The sequence below is a fragment of the Anabrus simplex genome, chromosome 5 (assembly GCF_040414725.1).
Source record: "Anabrus simplex isolate iqAnaSimp1 chromosome 5, ASM4041472v1, whole genome shotgun sequence".
NCBI classification, from domain to species: domain Eukaryota; kingdom Metazoa; phylum Arthropoda; class Insecta; order Orthoptera; family Tettigoniidae; genus Anabrus; species Anabrus simplex.
The window spans coordinates 7,103,937-7,120,950 of NC_090269.1; the positions used below are offsets into that span (position 1 = coordinate 7,103,937).

At 42.6% G+C, this 17,014-nt stretch overlaps 1 protein-coding gene across 7 annotated transcripts in view; it reads left to right on the forward strand.

Moving 5' to 3' along the window:
• Window positions 1-17,014, forward strand: part of Tlk (Tousled-like kinase) — an 883,856-nt gene that overhangs the window by 355,436 nt on the left and 511,406 nt on the right. For all 7 annotated transcript variants that reach the window (XM_067146736.2, XM_067146743.2, XM_067146741.2 and 4 more), the window contains exon 4: window positions 7,271-7,384. In XM_067146736.2, the coding sequence (XP_067002837.1) occupies window positions 7,271-7,384 (114 nt within the window). The remainder of the gene's footprint in view (window positions 1-7,270; window positions 7,385-17,014) is intronic.

The following is a 17,014-nucleotide window of genomic DNA, read 5'->3' on the forward strand; positions in this document are numbered from 1 at the left end:
GTGCAAGCTTGAAATTCGTAGGCGCATCACGATGCCGAGAAATTCGACAGCAAAGCTCATTCGCATGTGCACCCTGTCGGTCGAGATTGGTATGTATTCTCATCTTCCCAGTAGCAACAATTGCAGCAGAAACGTGGGCTGTGAGAAAGGCTGACCGCCTTTAAGAATGCGATGGACCCGTGAGTTTAACCCGAGTCAGCTTGGTGTGAAGACAAGACTTTCGGCCCCTGTGAGCCACGAGTTGTCAGACACATCAGGAGACCAGAGGCAGTGGAAAGACCGATCATACAGTTGAAGACTCAGAAATCATGCGGACCATCTCAGGAGCTTGCCGATGTTCAGGATAGGGTATCCTGCAGAAGAACCGTCAACATGCATTTACACCATGTCAACACACCCTTATGCCGAGTTAGACATGAGAGAGAGATCTCGCTTTGCGGATCCCAAGGTCGTGGGTTCTTACCCGACAGAGGTTAGCTCTCCATGTTGTACAAGATATCTGGTGTTTACCTGACAATATAAATTAAGAACTGGGTCAAAGATGATCTGTGGCTTTGGCATCTGATAGAGTAAAACGGAACATGTCAAATTACAATACAATACCTGCACAAGGTAGTTGAGGGCATGCAATAATAATAATAATAATAATTATTATTATTATTATTATTATTATTGTTGTTGTTGTTGTTGTTACGGGGATACCCGTGGAGCAGAAAGAGGTTAAAGAAGGTGGCGGGGTGAATGGGTCTATCTACAATATCAAGAATTGAATTAAAATTGTAAAAGGTTATATTTTTCTTTTAGAACTTCAAATTTAACAATCTTTCACTGAGTGAACACAATATTATATCAGGTACAATGACAATCTCGAAACAAGTCATTGAAAATACAAAATTAATGAATCCTACAGGTCCTGGGCTTCAAGTCCTTCGCTTTACAATTCTTGAGCTCCCAGCTCAAATTTACAAAAGAGAACAAATTTATTCACGGTCAAAAATCCCCTAATTCAGAGCACTTGCTCCTTAAATACAATATCTGGCCTTCCAGAGGCACTCTTTACAGTTACGAAACATCGAAGAAAAGCTAACAGGCTCTCAGTTTTCCAAGCCGAATCGAGGCAACATCAATTTACAATCGCCGGCCTCTCAAGGCACAACTTACAATTTGAAAATAACTTTACGGAGGAGTATTTAATACCCAACCTACGGGGCCTTCATGGAAACAGAACAGGTTAAATAACTGGCCCAAACACAAAAGGAATGGAGGCGTACACAGCGCTCCAAGATAATGAAAATTTAAAACCTACAGGGCTCTAGGCCGATGAAACAGGGGCTATTCCCAAACTACTGAGGTGACTCGTATAGAAATTACTTTACCACATTACAGAATGAAATGAAAATGAAAACCTACAACCTGTTTTCCAGTCATTGACCGGGTCAGGGATGTAATGAATGAAACATATATAGGCTATTATTACAATGGGTTCGCCACTCCCAAGGTGATTTGTTAATGAGTGATAAATGCTATGAAATGATAATGGAGAGTGTTGCTGGAATGAAATATGACAGGGAAAACCGGAGTACCCGGAGAAAAACCTGTCCCGCCTCCGCTTTGTCCAGCACAAATCTCACATGGAGTCACCGGGATTTGAACCACGGTATCCAGCGGTGAGAGGCTGACGCGCTGCCGTCTGAGTCACGGAGGGTCTACAGAATGAAAAACAGTTATAAAACGTAGTCACCTCAAACCAAGATGAAGGGGAGCTTGAGAGGGTAATTCACTCTCTATCCCCGATTTACAATTAAAGGGTTTACGAAGTTTTTACATTAGCCGAAAGATGGTTTACATTTTAGAAAAGTAGGTTACATAGGTAACGATTCGGACCTTTCCCTCGGATTAAACTGCGGTGGTAGCAAGAAAGACTAAAGTTATGTAGCCAGTACCTTGTAGGTGTTATAGCTGCCGACGAAAGAGGCCGCCCGCCTCCTGCTTAAGCGCACACACTCAGATAGACGACGACCAATTGGCCAAGAAACGTGAAACGCCGCAGTTTATGAACCCTCAGGGAAGGTTCGAGATCATTCAAGACTAAACTAGCCACACCCTCTCAATTTAATTGGTTAATTTCAAAGTTACACTCAAAATCGAACAAGAAGCCTGTGATAGGTTGAAAATTAATTACAGAAATTAGTGATTGGCTAGATTCAAAACTGGCGTAAAGAAAAGGAAATCTTGCCAAGCCAAAAATAAATGAACATCAATCAGTTACAAAAACCTAGAAATGCAAAACTTCTTTAAATAATAAGTTCTCACCTCGTACCAGGGTGCATGATCATAGATTTTTGGTAGTGTCATCTGTGGAGAAATGTCCAAACTTCTTGATGTATAGCAAACAAAACGAGGAGAAATTCCGTCAGTTTAGGAAACTTCACAATAACAAAATCACACAATATTTTAGTGGTGACGTCTTCTGATTAAAGTTCCAAGTTGGTGTAGTTCCAGTTTCACTGTTTTACCAATAGATGAGTTCATTTAGGCGCTAATTTTGAATGCGCGGCGTTGAGGTGTACCTCCCGGTACAATAATAATAATAATAATAATAATAATAATAATAATAATAATGTTAAATTATTATCAGTTAATGTTTAATTAGAATAGGCTATAAGTTATTTCAACACTCTTCTCCTCTCCCTGGCTACATTTTGTTCTTCCGCATATTCTGTTACTCGTTGCAGAAATTATTATTATTATTATTATTATCCGACTCGTTGGGTGAGCGATCAGCGTACTGCCGTTCGGTTCAGAGGGTCCCAGGTTCGATTTTCTGCCGGGTCGGGAATTTTAATCGCTTCTGATTAATTCTTCTGACCCGGAGACTGGGTGTTGGTGTCTATCCCAACACTCTCGTCTTCATATTCAGACAACACACCAAACTATCAACCATCAGAGAAACACGCAATAGTGATTACCTCCCTCCATATAGGGTTGGCGTCAGGAAGGCATTCGGCCGTAAAACAGGGCTAAATCCACATGTGTGTCGCAGTTCGCACCCGCGACCCAACGTACGTGGGAAAAGCGGTAGAAAAAGAAGAAAATTATTATTATTATTATTATTATTATTATTATTATTGTTACCGTGTTTTGGTGGTAGGTAGAGGTGAAAGAAGGTGCGGGCGTGAATGAGTCTCAAACTACGGAATCAAAGTTAATGTAAAATTTAACAAGGTTATATTTTCTTTTCAAAAACAAAGAAATAACAAGTATGGCAGGTACAAAGTAGCAAATCAAAGGGGAGTCACAATATTCACATAATTTGGGCTTCGAGCCCCGAAAACACAATGCTTGGGCAATCAGCCCAGTTTTACCTCCAAAACACAAGTTTCAACAGAGGGGCAGAAAACCCCATTCATACCTCGGAGCCCTTGCTCCAAATTACACCGATAAGCCTCCACGAGGCATACCACAATTGATTTTTAAAAGAGCCACACGCTCTCAAATTTAAGCCTTCTCCCAGGCCACACCAAACTCAACCTTCAAGTTGTCCCCAACGGACCTAAACACAGGGGTAAAATACCCAATCTACTGAGGTCTAGGAAATAAAAAAAAGGGTTAATTAAATGACCTCTAAGGTAACAATTTGAGAGGAGGCGAACTTGCACTCCTAATACACTTTGTCTTTAAGACCTATTTTGGCTCTTAGGCCACTGATGCAAGGGCTAATCCCATACTACAGAGGTGACTTAAAAAAGAAATATTTACATTACATTACGGAAGAATTGATTGAGAAAATAAGTTTACCTCAAGACAATGTGAGTGGGAGCTCGAGAGGGTTAGCACTCTCTATCCCAGTATGTCGCTTTACAAGAGAATAGAAGAAAAGAGAAGTTACATTTTAGGAAAAGGTTACATAGGGGAACGCTTAGAACCCGCCCCGAAAGTTAAACTGCTGAGCTAGCAAAGAAAGAATTTATTAATCGGCCATTACCTTATTGTTGACCGCTGCCGAGGAAAGAGGCGCTTCCCGCCTCCTGCTATGTACTTAATACACTGAAAGATGGAACAGAAGTGGCCCGGAGACCCTAAAATCAGCAGTTTAAATACTCTCGCAGAAAGTTCTAGGCGTTAGGGGAAAGAAAACACCCTCCCACAAAGATTTTATTGGGTAGGACCCCGCAACAGATTCAAGTTGGGGAAAGATACACCAGATTGGTCAGAAATTAATTGAAAAAATTCGTGATTGGATACATTCAAAACAAGGGGAAGAAAGGGGTAAATATTGCCAACTTAAACAATGACAGAAAGAAATTTAACAAAGAACAAACTCCTGAAATTAAATTTTCTCCAACAAAATAGTTCTTTGACTCCGCACTAGGGTGCACTATTGTTGATCTTCAGTAGTGTCCTCTAGAAGAGAAAGTTCACACTTCTTAATACAAGCAAGACAAAAGTACGTCGAAAATGACACAGTTCACAAACTCAAAAATTTCCAGGTAGTGACATCTTCTGAGAAATTTGGAAATTAAGACCGTAGATAAAGTTCAGACTTCCTCCAGAAGAGGAGTTTCAACTGGCGCAACTTTTAAATAAACGGTGTGGAGGTGTACCGCCCGGTACAATTATTATTATTATATGAACTGAAGTTTCTTTGAAATACTTCCTTGACAAGCACTTGCCTCAGCTATACTCATTTTCTCTGTTATTCTGATATTTACATTTTCACATAACCTTTTTATTATAGGCTCTAGAGGCTTCCCAATTTGTTCAGCGTTGTTACTAAAAATGGGAGCCAGCCGGGCTGAGTGGCTCAGACGGTTAAGGCGCTGGCCTTCTAACCCCAACTTGGCAGGTTCGATCCTGGCTCAGTCCGGTGGTATTTGAAGGTGCTCAAATACGACAGCCTCGTGTCGGTAGATTTACTGGCACGTAAAAGAACTCCTGCGGGACTAAATTCCGGCACCTCGGCGTCTCCGAAGACCGTAAAAGTAGTTAGTGGGACGTAAAGCAAATAACATTATTATTATTATAAAAATGGGAGCCGCCCTCTTCCATTTTTGGTTTCGGGGAACAATAAAAGGATTAGGATGAAATAGCTTTTATTATTGTTGTTATTGTTATGATTCATTCAACTTCGCTAATCGGCCAACTAGGGACCACGATAAGCCTCTCTCATTCTGGCATTTGTTCATTTTTCACTTGATCCACATCGCCTTCATTAACTCACTGTGTTTAGCACGACGTTCTTCTGTCCATTTCGCACCAGTTGCTCTTTTTTCGTCTCAGAAAGTCTCAAAAATCTTGATGGCTGCTCTGAAAAGATTTCGGTCCTGTGCATCTTTGATTGTATGCTCAGTTCCTTAAGATCTTTCTTGACATTAACGTACCACGGCATTGCCGTTTTTGGCTTTGGGTCAAATGTACTGAAGATACGTTTCGTCCAACGAGAGTCAATCATCCGTAGTATATGGCCGTAGAAGTGAACTCTGCCTTTACGCATCGTGTCCGTGATCTTCTCTATCTTAGAGTATATTTCTTGCCTGGATTTTGTAATGTAGATGTCATTTTTGTAGCTTGGCCCAAGTATGATGTGTAGGTTCTTTCTTTCCTCTCTAAATCCGCAAGCAAACATTTCTCGGACAGGATAAGGCATTCAGATGCATACAACGATACTGGTTTGATGGCAGTGTTGTAGTGACGAATGTTCGTGTTCAACGAAAAGCACATTTTGTTGTACGAAGGGCGTACTATATTGTTTTACACTTTATTTTTCCTACCCAAAAAGTACATTACACATCGGTTGTTACGTCCGCCTTCTCAACATAATCTCCTTGTAACTGTATGCACTTTTGCCACCGATGTGTCAGTCTCTCCAGACCTTCCTGAATCCATTCTTTCGGGTTGCTGCGTATCCATGCCTTGACAGCTGTGTCCAGTTCTGCAAAATCCACAAAACGACGACCACGCAGAGGTTTCCTCATGTTCCTGAACAGGTGATAATCACTTGGTGCCAAGTCGGGAGAGTATGGTGGGTGTGGCAGTACCGCGAATCCCATTTGATCAATGGCAGGGTGGTCTCTCGGCTAATGTGGAGCTGGGCATTGTCATGTTGCAGAAGCACACCTTTAACCCATTTTCCTGGCCGCTTAGTTTGAATGGCACGACGTAAGCGCTTAAGAGTTGCCACATATGCTGCACTGTCAATTGTTGCCCCAATTCCAGCCAGTCAATGAGGATGATGCCCTTCGTGTCCCAGAACTCTATCGCCATTTGCTTCCCAACTGATGGCACTGTTTGACATTTCTTTGACGGTAGACTGCCCCTATGCTTCCATTGCATCGATTGTTGTTTCGTTTGTGTCTCATGGTAATGGAGCCATGTCTCATCACCAGTCACAAGCCTCGCCATGAAGTCGGCTGGATCTTGATCATGGCGTTGCAAAATTTCTCTGCACACGTCCACACGCTTCTGCTTTTCGTCTGGAGACAAGAGTCTTGACACCCGCACGGATGACACCTTCCCCAACTGTGAATGGCCGTGCACGATGCGCTGTAGGGTGTTTCGGCTAATTCCCGTGGTTGCCTCCATTTCCGTAATTGTGATGCATTTGTTTCCGTGGATGGCCTGTTCGACCGGCAATATTGGCTGGTGTTGATACTGTCACATTCCTTCCATACCTGGTTCCCTTGTCCACCTGTTTTCCAACCTCCCATCCAGTTGTAAACTGTTTTCCGTCACGGCGCATGCTCTCCACAGACTGCCACCAAGCGCCGATGAATTTCTACAGTGGTCACGCCTTCTTTCCGTAGGAACCAAGTCGTATAGCGCTGTCCCTGACGGTTGCTTTCCATGTTGCCTGATCGTACGCTGACAGTGTTGTTATGAAATGGCTATGACTAGTGCATTCGTTGGCTGCTGTGCGTGTTCTGCTACCAAACGGTGGAACAAGACACTAGTTACTCGTCACCACCTTCAAAAATGAAATGTGAACCATACCCGTACGTACAAAAAAAAAGTGTAAATCAATATAGTACGCTCCTCGTACATGTTGCGGCTGGTTTGGAAAGTGACTTTCATTTTCCTGATTCTTGCTGCTATGGCCTCTTTGTCAAGTCCTTTTTACTAGATCCGTCCCCCGAGGTATTATTATTATTATTATTATTATTATTATTATTATTATTATTATTATTATTATTATTATTATACAGTATTATTTAAGTTCTTTCAACACCCTTCTCCTGTATCTGGCTACAGTATATTCTGTTACTCGTTGCAGGGTGCTGGAGAGTACGTTGCTCCTCCAAGTTGCCCCCAATGTCCCCCTCGTTGCGGCCTACCTACTACCCCCACCGTCGACTGGAGTGCTAACAGGGAGCGGCAACCACCTCAGGTAAGTGAGCATAGCATAATAGGGAACATGCATGATCCGGGGTTTTAATTAAAAATATGCTAATCTGATTCAAAATTGCATGCAGAATTCAAAAATGTGATCAGAATGTACAAATAATAACTCCAAACATGATAAAAATCTACGAAAATGTCACGTCACGCAAGTACGCGATCTCATTGGCCTGACGTCATCGTACAGGTTGACTGAATTAGCAGACGAAATTACACAGTGTGCTGTGAGAAGCAGGATACACTTCGCGTATTTCTACTTTACGTTAGTGTCTAGTATGGTTAAATTCGAGGTCTATACATTGGATTATAATCTGAGTGGTATATTTTAGGCTTAAAATGAATCCTGCGCAGACAGTGAGGCAGAAAACTTATAAATGGTGTAGAGTTCCGATGTGCAATAGCACATCGCATACCATCCCAAACAAATTGTTTATAAACGTTCCAAAGACGCTAAAACTAGGGAGAAATGGATTTTGGCGAGCTGGAGAAATGCTGGTGATATATCGGAAAAGTCTACAGTTTATTTTTTTGAAGATTTTAACGTAAGATGAATTTGTTTGAATTTTCAAATCACTTTTCCATGTCAGCTGTTCTAGTGGTAAAACTTTAAATTTTAATGTATGATGCTTTATTTAAATGCTTCAATTACATCTTGGAATATGAAAGTAATAAACAGTGCATTAAATAATGCTGATTATTAAAGTATTCTCCAAACCTAACCTATGTTTTGGGTGATCCATGTCAAGATAATAAATCAAAGGGGTTATGAACCATTTTGACAGCTCTAACTCTACCAATATATCTTGGCATGGGACAGTTATGTATGTCTTTATTGAAGAGCTTAATTGGTAAAGAAATTTAGGCTATATCTAAATACTCTATAATGTAACAAAGGATAGGCGTGTACATCATGAAATGAAACAACGTGAATTTAACAAATGTATAATTCTACACAAAACCAATGCTTGTCTGTTGGGGTCTTATAAGTTAACAATGCTCAATTATAATAATTATCATAATATTAATGAAATAAATAACATAATTGCACACAGGTGAAAATAGTGATGTAGGTGTTTAAAAATATTATCCAACTTAGCCTAAGTTTTAGGTTATACAAGCCAAGTCAATAAACCGAAGGGTAAAAATACCGCGCGAGTTGGCCGTGCGGTTAGGAGCGCGCAGCTGTGAGCTCGCATCCGGGAGAGAGTGGGTTTTGAACCTCACTGCCGGCAGCCCTGAAGATGGTTTTCCGTGGTTTCCCGTTTTCACACCAGGCAAATGCTGAGGCTGTACCTAAGGCCACGGCCGCTTTGTTCCCATTCCTAGGCCTTTACTGTCCCATCGTCGCCATAAGACCTATATGTGACGGTGTGACGTAAAGCAAAAAAAAAGTAAAAGCACCCAAAGACATTCCTGTATTGAGCGACGAAAATGTCACCAGGACACTTTTCTTTCCTGATATGCTCAGCTTGTTAAAAGCCAAATGTAATTAATGTTACTGGCTTCACGCCCCGCTAACTACTTCTACGATTTTCGGAGACGCCGATGTGCAGGAATTTAGTCCTGCAGGAGTTATTTTACGTGCCAGTAAATCTACCGACACGAGGCTGACGTATTTGAGCACCTTCAACTACCACCGGACTGAACCAGGATCGAACCTGCCAAGTTGGGGTCAGAAGGCCAGCACCTCAACAGTCTGAACCACTCAGCCCGACTTGTGAAAACTAGATGAAGTCATATTTATCTTTATCATGTTTAACTTTTTCCCTCCACAAAGATATTAATTCTCTTTCATGGGCCCCGGAAGTGGGTAGGCCAGTTGTCCCAACCATAAATATATATATTTTTGGGGAATGATAGATTATAGCCCTATAGTACTATGATCTTTCTTTCTTTCTTTCTTAATCAGTTTATCCTTCAGGGTTGGTTTTCTCTCGGACTCAGCGAGGGATTTCACCTCTACCACTTCAAGGGCTATGTCCTGAAACGTGAGACTGAGTACGGTGATGCAACTGGTGAGGAGGGCCATTACCTCGCCCAGGCGGCCCCACCTGTTATGCTCAACAGGGGCCTTGTTGGAGGATGGGAGGATCGGAAGGGATAGACAAGGAAGAGGGAAGGAAACGGCCGTGGCCTTAGGTGCCTGGAGGAGAAGTAGGAAAATACGAAAAACCACTTCGAGGATGGCTGAGGTGGGATTCGAAACACTTCTACTCAGTTGACCTCCCGAGGCTGAGTAGACCCCGTTCCAGCCCTCGTACTATTTGTTTTCAACTTTCATGGCAGAGCCGGGAATCGAAACCGGGCCTCCGGGAGTGGCACACATTAACCACTACACCACAGAAGCGGACTAGTACTATAATGCTACCTATATGTTTATGTTAGTGCTGAAATCCGATTTCTTACTTTACTAATGCTGAAAGCCCGAAAATGTAATGTTATTCTTTAATAGGGGAATCAGTCTAGAAAGAAATGTTGAAAGTGATGTGATATCTATCCAGGTTCATTGTTATCCTAATACTATGGTTTACAGTACATTGCACGTATATAGAAGACGCCACTTACAAACTTGCTTGTTATCCGCGAATTTCTGCGGCCACAAAAGTCACTATTTTTTAAGAATGATGACATTTACACATGATAGATTGTCTGATTGTGCTGTTTTGAACCTTTCTTCTGTCATTCTGAAGTTATTCGCGATCATGAATAATAAACAATCGGCTTTTAGCAACGGCTGATGCACAACGGCTGGTAGAGCTCCATGCGGTACTGGATCGTGACGTCACAGCGCGCCGCTTACGTCAGAGGCCGTTTCACTCGCCTTGCGGAAAGGCACTATTAAATATATTTTTTAATGGTAGAAAACAAGGCAACATACCGCAATGTAATACGTTTACGTACTATTTCATTGGTGTACTTTTCAAAAAAATTATTTTTGAAAATGATGCATGTTCCCAATTGTATATATTGGCACAAAGTGTTTATATACATCCAGTGAACATTTCTACAGTCGTCTATTTGCCCATCACAGAATTCCTGCAAAAACTGTCTACAAAATACACAACTGACTTCAGTATCTCTGATCCTATGTGCTTGTGTTAAGTTTTATTATGGCTTTAGAGTGGTTGAATAGTAGTAATTGTTTAGACAAGGCTTGCATCACAATCAGCGCGCTGCTACAAGACATCTTCACCGTCGTGTCTGTGTCTGAGGTTTTCACGTTGTCCTTCACTCTCCTCTGTCTGTCCCGTAGTCGCTTCCCACAGGGGACGAAATCTATCCGCTTCTGTGCTCATTTCTCAGACATGTTGGTGAGTAATTTTTTTAAAAGTACAACTTTGTAACCATCCTCTTGTTAGATATGTCCCTCCCACACGAAATGATTATTGCTGAGTCAGTTTATAATGTATGGATCTTTTTGCATTTTACTCAAGCTCTCGATTATACCATATCCCCCATTTCCCAGTCATCGCTTCAGTTATGGTACTGAAAATCTTAAGCAATAGTTTCATTTCAAAAGTGATGAGACCATTGTATTCCCGACACTACAGATCATGCACCTGTACAACGTTCGAATTTGAGCTGTCTCGACTAACAGCGTTACTTGAGAAATCGAACGGGGCTATAACAACAGCACTCTGCTGTAGTGCTCGAAAAAAAGTTGTACATATTATGTTTTAATGCATTTTTAAATGTGTATATGTACGTTCCTTACACATAAAAAGTATGCACAGAAGAAAACGTGCAGTCAGCTATGCAAATGGACTAGAACAAAAACATAAAGTTGGTAATGTGAGATTTTGTCGTTCGATGTGTGGTATGCATGAACACAACGAGGCATAGACAGCACCAAAGAATTCAACTTATTTAGGGCTGACTGTGAGCAGGAGGATTAGGAAACAGGGCTCCTCAGTTCGTGCTGTTTATGGCCAACATAGCTCATGTCCGCAGAGTATGCCAGCTGCACCGTGTGCTTGATGTATGCCGTGCATCTCAAGGCCACGCGTATAGCCCTTGCCCACAGTGGCAGCAAATCCTGTAACTACTTTTCAGAGGATGTTGTCTCGGTATACCAGATCAGTCATGTTTACCTGGATAGGAGCTAGAGGCATACGTCAACCAAACATGATCTCACCCCAAAGCATGCGGGTAACCCCGCTGCCGATAGCACTTCAGGATTAAGGGCTTGTTCCTTCTCTCACCGGATCATCTACAGACTTCAATGCTCCTGTTGTATGGTTGCAAGCTTATAGTGACCTCATCGGAAAGAGCTTAAATGTTCCTAATGCCGTGAGCTTTGGGTTGCCCACCTCACATGACATGCCTTATGGTGTGGTTTAAGCGGGAATTTTTGTACAGGCTTCTTTGATATTAGTACTCCGTCATGTAGCCGATTTCCCGCTGTCATTCATTCAGGTCCTGGCAGAATGAAGTGGCTTATGATATGCTACATGGAACAAAAACACCAAGCCCGCTCTAGTACATGTAGAAGTGTTTGTTTTAAGGAACCGAACAAGTCTCATCATTGAGAGGCAGCGGAGACCATAAAACTAAGGACAAATTATCCCCACTTTTACATTCTGCGGTATACGAAATTCCTTCTACTTGCGCCAAGGTTGTATATTGGTCAAACTTACCGGTCGATTGGTACTTGTATCAAGGATCACGAACGACTATCATTGGGTCCTGATGTCGTGTTCCAAGGTGCTTGACCTCCTACTGACACTAGACACTACAGGTCATCGGGCGAGTTGGCCGTGCGGTTAGGAGCGCGCAGCTGTGAGCTCGCATCCGGGAGATAGTGGGTTCTTACCCCACTGTCGACAGCCCTGAAAACGGTTTTCCGTGATTTCCCATTTTCACACCGGGCAAATGGTATCTTAATTAAGGACACGGCCGCTTCCTTCCCATTCCTAGGCTTTTCCTGTCCCATCGTCGCCATAAGACCTATCTGTGTCGTTGCGACGTAAAGCAACTAGCAAAAGTAGCAGACACTACAGGTCAAGGATTATACGTAGAAATCCTAACAATTTCAACAGGGAAACTGGCTCTCAATTAAGTACTACGTGGTTGCCAGCCATTAAGGATTTACGAGGTAGTTGCCATCCCTGTCCCTTCACTATTGGTATCTCGTTTTGGTGTTTATCAAATTCGTTCGTTCCTCATCACCGAATGTTTCATTCTATGCTTGTTTCAGTGACATACTTTCATAATGTGTGTACACCTGTTATGTTACCGCCTCTCAGACTGCTTCTGATGGTGCCCTGAGCTTCCGCTTCGAATGCTAGCGTACGGTGTGCCATGTGGTGACGAATGAACCTACCATTTACACTTCTATTAGTAACGTCTAAATTCAAACTTTCATTGTTGGAGAAGTCTTGGAAGACGCAATGCAAAGTTCTCTGCGAAACGTAAAGAGTTTCACCTTGACACGGCATAAGCCCAAAAAGCCTATGTCATGCCTGTAGAGACCATACAGTTTATCAATGAAAACATTCTGTATTTGTATCAATTCTCCATTAATAGGCAAGAATACTCTAAATCACTCAAGCACCCGTTTCACTGAAATTGACGTCATTTGAGAGTTCCACGTCACTCTGCTACAACTGATATAGTGTAGCAGTATTAACCCTCTTAGTACCAGGCCCAAAGCATAAGGATATGCCTATAATGTCACACCATTTTACAGGTTCCCCTTGAACAGGCTGTAGAGGGGATGAACGGTAGTAATTGTTTAGACAAAGCTTCCTGTAAAACTTACATCATCATATCGCAGTCAGTGCGCTGCTGCAAGACTTCCTGACTACTGTGTCCTGTTACTTTTTTCCATAGCTATGTCATATCCTCAATGAAACGCCCTCCTGCTAACAGCTGCTCTAAATACATAATGTGGGTATACAAAGATAGGAGCATTGAAGGGAACATATGAGAGACAAATACGGTGGTAATTCAATATGCGAAGAGGGGGAAAAAGTAGAAGGAAAATACAAAAGGTCAAGAACAGTCTCTGCAGGTCCAAGTACTGCCATTTCTTCACCAGTCCCAGTTTTTCTACATCCGTCTGTTCCCTGTCTCCGATGAGCTCGTTTCGGCTTCCCATCACCCGTCAGGGGATCGGGCATCAGCGGTCGGCCGTTGACAGATTCTCAGTCTTCATGTAGGATAAGAAGATAACTGGTTTAAAAAAAAAGTGAAAGTAAAACTAGGTTATAGGACAAATACAAAGGGAGAGAAACAAGTCGGTTGATATTTGCTCAGCTTTTCTCTTGGAAGTAACGGATATAAGGTACCAGGTGTATGCATAAGTCTTTTCCGCTTTCACTACGAGATGGCGTCAGCGTACACTACGCAGGGTATGAATTTGACACATACGTCAGTTTCTTCGTCTGACATTAACCTACCAACACACACAAGTTGAGTCCGCCAAACACTAGCGCCTGTGTTGTATCGTTCAGTGATCATGTCTGCGTTTGTGCCTGAAAAAGAACATTTGCGGCACGCATTGCTTTTCTTATTTAAAAAAATCAAAGGCTGTGGAAAGTCATCGTTTGCTGGTAGAAGCATATGGTGAACACGCAAGACATTGTTTCGACAATTTAAACGTGGTGATTTCGGTGTGAGAGACAATACGCGCTCTGGTAGACCACAAAAGTGCGAAGACGAGCAAGCCCGGCACATCGCTATCGCCAACAAATGATTAATTTAAATCACGCATTGATCGAAAGACGACCGGCATGGGCCGGAAGACATGGCAAAGTGTTTTTGTTACACGACAATCCGCCGTCTCACACAGCAAAACCAGTGAAAGACACCTTGAAATCGCTTGGATGGGACATCGTTCCGCACGCGCCGTACTGCCCCGACCTGGCTCCAACTGACTATATGTGTAAATGTACCTGTTATAGAAAACAAAATTCAGGTTGTAACGAAATTCCAAGGCTAAACTTCAGGAATGAATTTATTATACAGAGAAGAGAAAATTTCATACGCTTCTGGAAACGCATACGTGCTGAGTTGTCTGTTTGAGTCGTAAACGCTAACACATTTTAAGTTGTGAAATGAAATTCGAAATACGTCTTACTTTTTTTCATGCGTAACCATATCGCGGATAAATTTATGTAGACGTGAATACGTCTTTAAGACCCACAAATGATTCCTGTACCGAGCTCGATAGCTGCAGTCGCTTAATTGCGGCCAGTATCCAGTAATCGGGAGATGGTGGGTTCGAACCCCACTGTCGGCAGCCCTGAAGATGGTTTTCTGTGGTTTCCCACTTTCACGCCAGGCAAATGCGGGGTTGTATCTTAATTAAGGCCACGGCCGCTTGCTTCCCATTCCTAGGCCTTTCCTATCCCATCGTCGTCATAAGACATATGTGTCGGTGCGACGTAAAGCAACTAGCAAAAAAAAAGATGATGATTTCTGTAGCCCAATCATAAGTAGTCTTACCTGATAGTGGGCGTTATCCCACCTCCTCCGTATACATAGATAAGGCAGATCTGTTCAACATTGCATCCATGATGGAACTGGACGAGCTGCTTGGTCCTGATCTAAATTTTCGGGACTTCTTGATAAATGATGCAGCAATTCTATGCGCACCAAAGGCCCCCATACACGATCAAGCAATTTGCGCAACAAAGGGTTTGTGCAACGTCCTGTTTTTGCGCAAGCTTTCGTACATTAACGTTACCGTGGTTTGTGCAAACCTCAGTTCATTTTTGAAATTCGCGGGGGAGGAAGTCTGACACAGGACACAGAAGCTGCTTGCGCAGCGATAATTAAAGCTTGTTTGACGGAAAAAGAAAGCAACAAAGAGAAAAACAAAGCGGTGAATATGGTTGAAGTAGAGGAGTGACCTTAGTCATGACCGTTTAATAGCAGAGCTATAAGTAGATTACAGAAACTGTCTTTGAATGGATTTGCATCTGAGTCTCCTGGCCCCTCAGAAAATTTGTCGGTTAAATACCATAAATTCGATACATACACATCTTCACTTCCTGTACCGGGTTTTTTGCTGCTATTGGGTTTCTTAAGTTCTCTACGGTACGAAGGGTATTAATTTGGGAACGCACTTGGGCCCTATCTGCTTTGGGTTCAAACTCCATCTTTTCCACCAGTTTCTCATACGCCGCATCCTTCATATTCTTATTTTTATTCACCTCACTCTTCACTTTCCACAGTACAGGCAACTCGCGATAAACTGAGATGAATTCTCGCCAGAATTCTTTATTAACGTTTTTTGTTGACGCCGTAATAAACCGGACTCATACAGGAGAGGTCTTCACACGCCAACTGTCGTCAAACACTGCCATAGACGTTCAAACCGCTTGTCATGCAGAGAGTGTTGCGCATATTATTTCGGTCTCTCCCGATACACCATCAAAATGTTTGTGCAGTTTGATAGTGTATGGGGGCCTTTTCATTACACACACAGGTGATATGCGGCGTCCTTAGTGAAAAAAAAAATGAGTGGTGTATATCCGTCGGATCAAAAACAGCACTGCTATATTTGTTATCCTGTAACTACGCTACTCTCGTGTTGTCAGACAATGGCAACCATCCCCTATATAATACTAATCAGGGAAGTTCGAAACATGACGGTATCGGCCAAAGAAAGGCAAGGGCCACGAAGGGCGTGAATATGAAAGACTTCGTAGGCCTCGAGTGCTCTAATACCGTCGGGGTGGGAAAAGAACAAGAGTTGACCAAGGGGGGCGTCGGATTGGATAGATGAAAGTGATGAGTCTGGCACAAGTGGAAGCAATGCCAGTACTCAGCTAAGGGCCCCGTGGTCGCCAGTACACGCTCCAAAGTTCAGAGCCTCTGGGGCCCCCTTCAGTCGCCTCCTACGATAGGCTGCCGATACCGTGGGCGTGGGACATCCTTCGCGTTTCATTTTGTTTCGCCAGGCTGAGTGGTTCAGACGGTTGAGGCGCTGACCTTCGATCCTGGCTCAGTCCGTGTCAGTAAATTTACTGGCACGTAAAAGATCTCCTGTGGCACTAAATTTCGGCACTTCGGCGTCTCCGAAAACCGTAAAAGTAGTTAGTGGGACGTAAAGCATATATTATTATTATTATTATTATTATTATTATTATTATTATTATTATTATTATTATTATTATTATGTCCGGTTCCGTGGCTAAATGGTTAGCGTGCTGGCCTTTGGTCAATGCGGTCCCGGGTTCGATTCCCGGCAGGGTCGGGAATTTTAACCATAATTGGTTACTTTCGCTGGCCCTGGGGCTGGGTGTATGTGTCGTCTTCATCATCATTTCATCCTCATCACGACGCGCAGGTTGCCTACGGGAATCAATTCAAAATACCTGCACCTGGCGAGCCGAACTTGTCCTCGGACACTCCCGGCACGATGGATATTGGGCATAAGTTAGAACATCGTACGATCAGAAATAAATCTCTCTCTGCTAAACAACAGTTAATAACAACACTATATTGGCTAGGAAATGGTGGTCAGTACCATGGTATTGCAGATATAAAAGGGATGGCAAAATCTTCCGTCTGTAGGTCAATACATTCTGTGGTAGCTGCAATAAATGATATAAAATTTCCTTGTTCGTTGGCCTGAAAATACTGAGCAAATAATGCAAGACTTCTACAA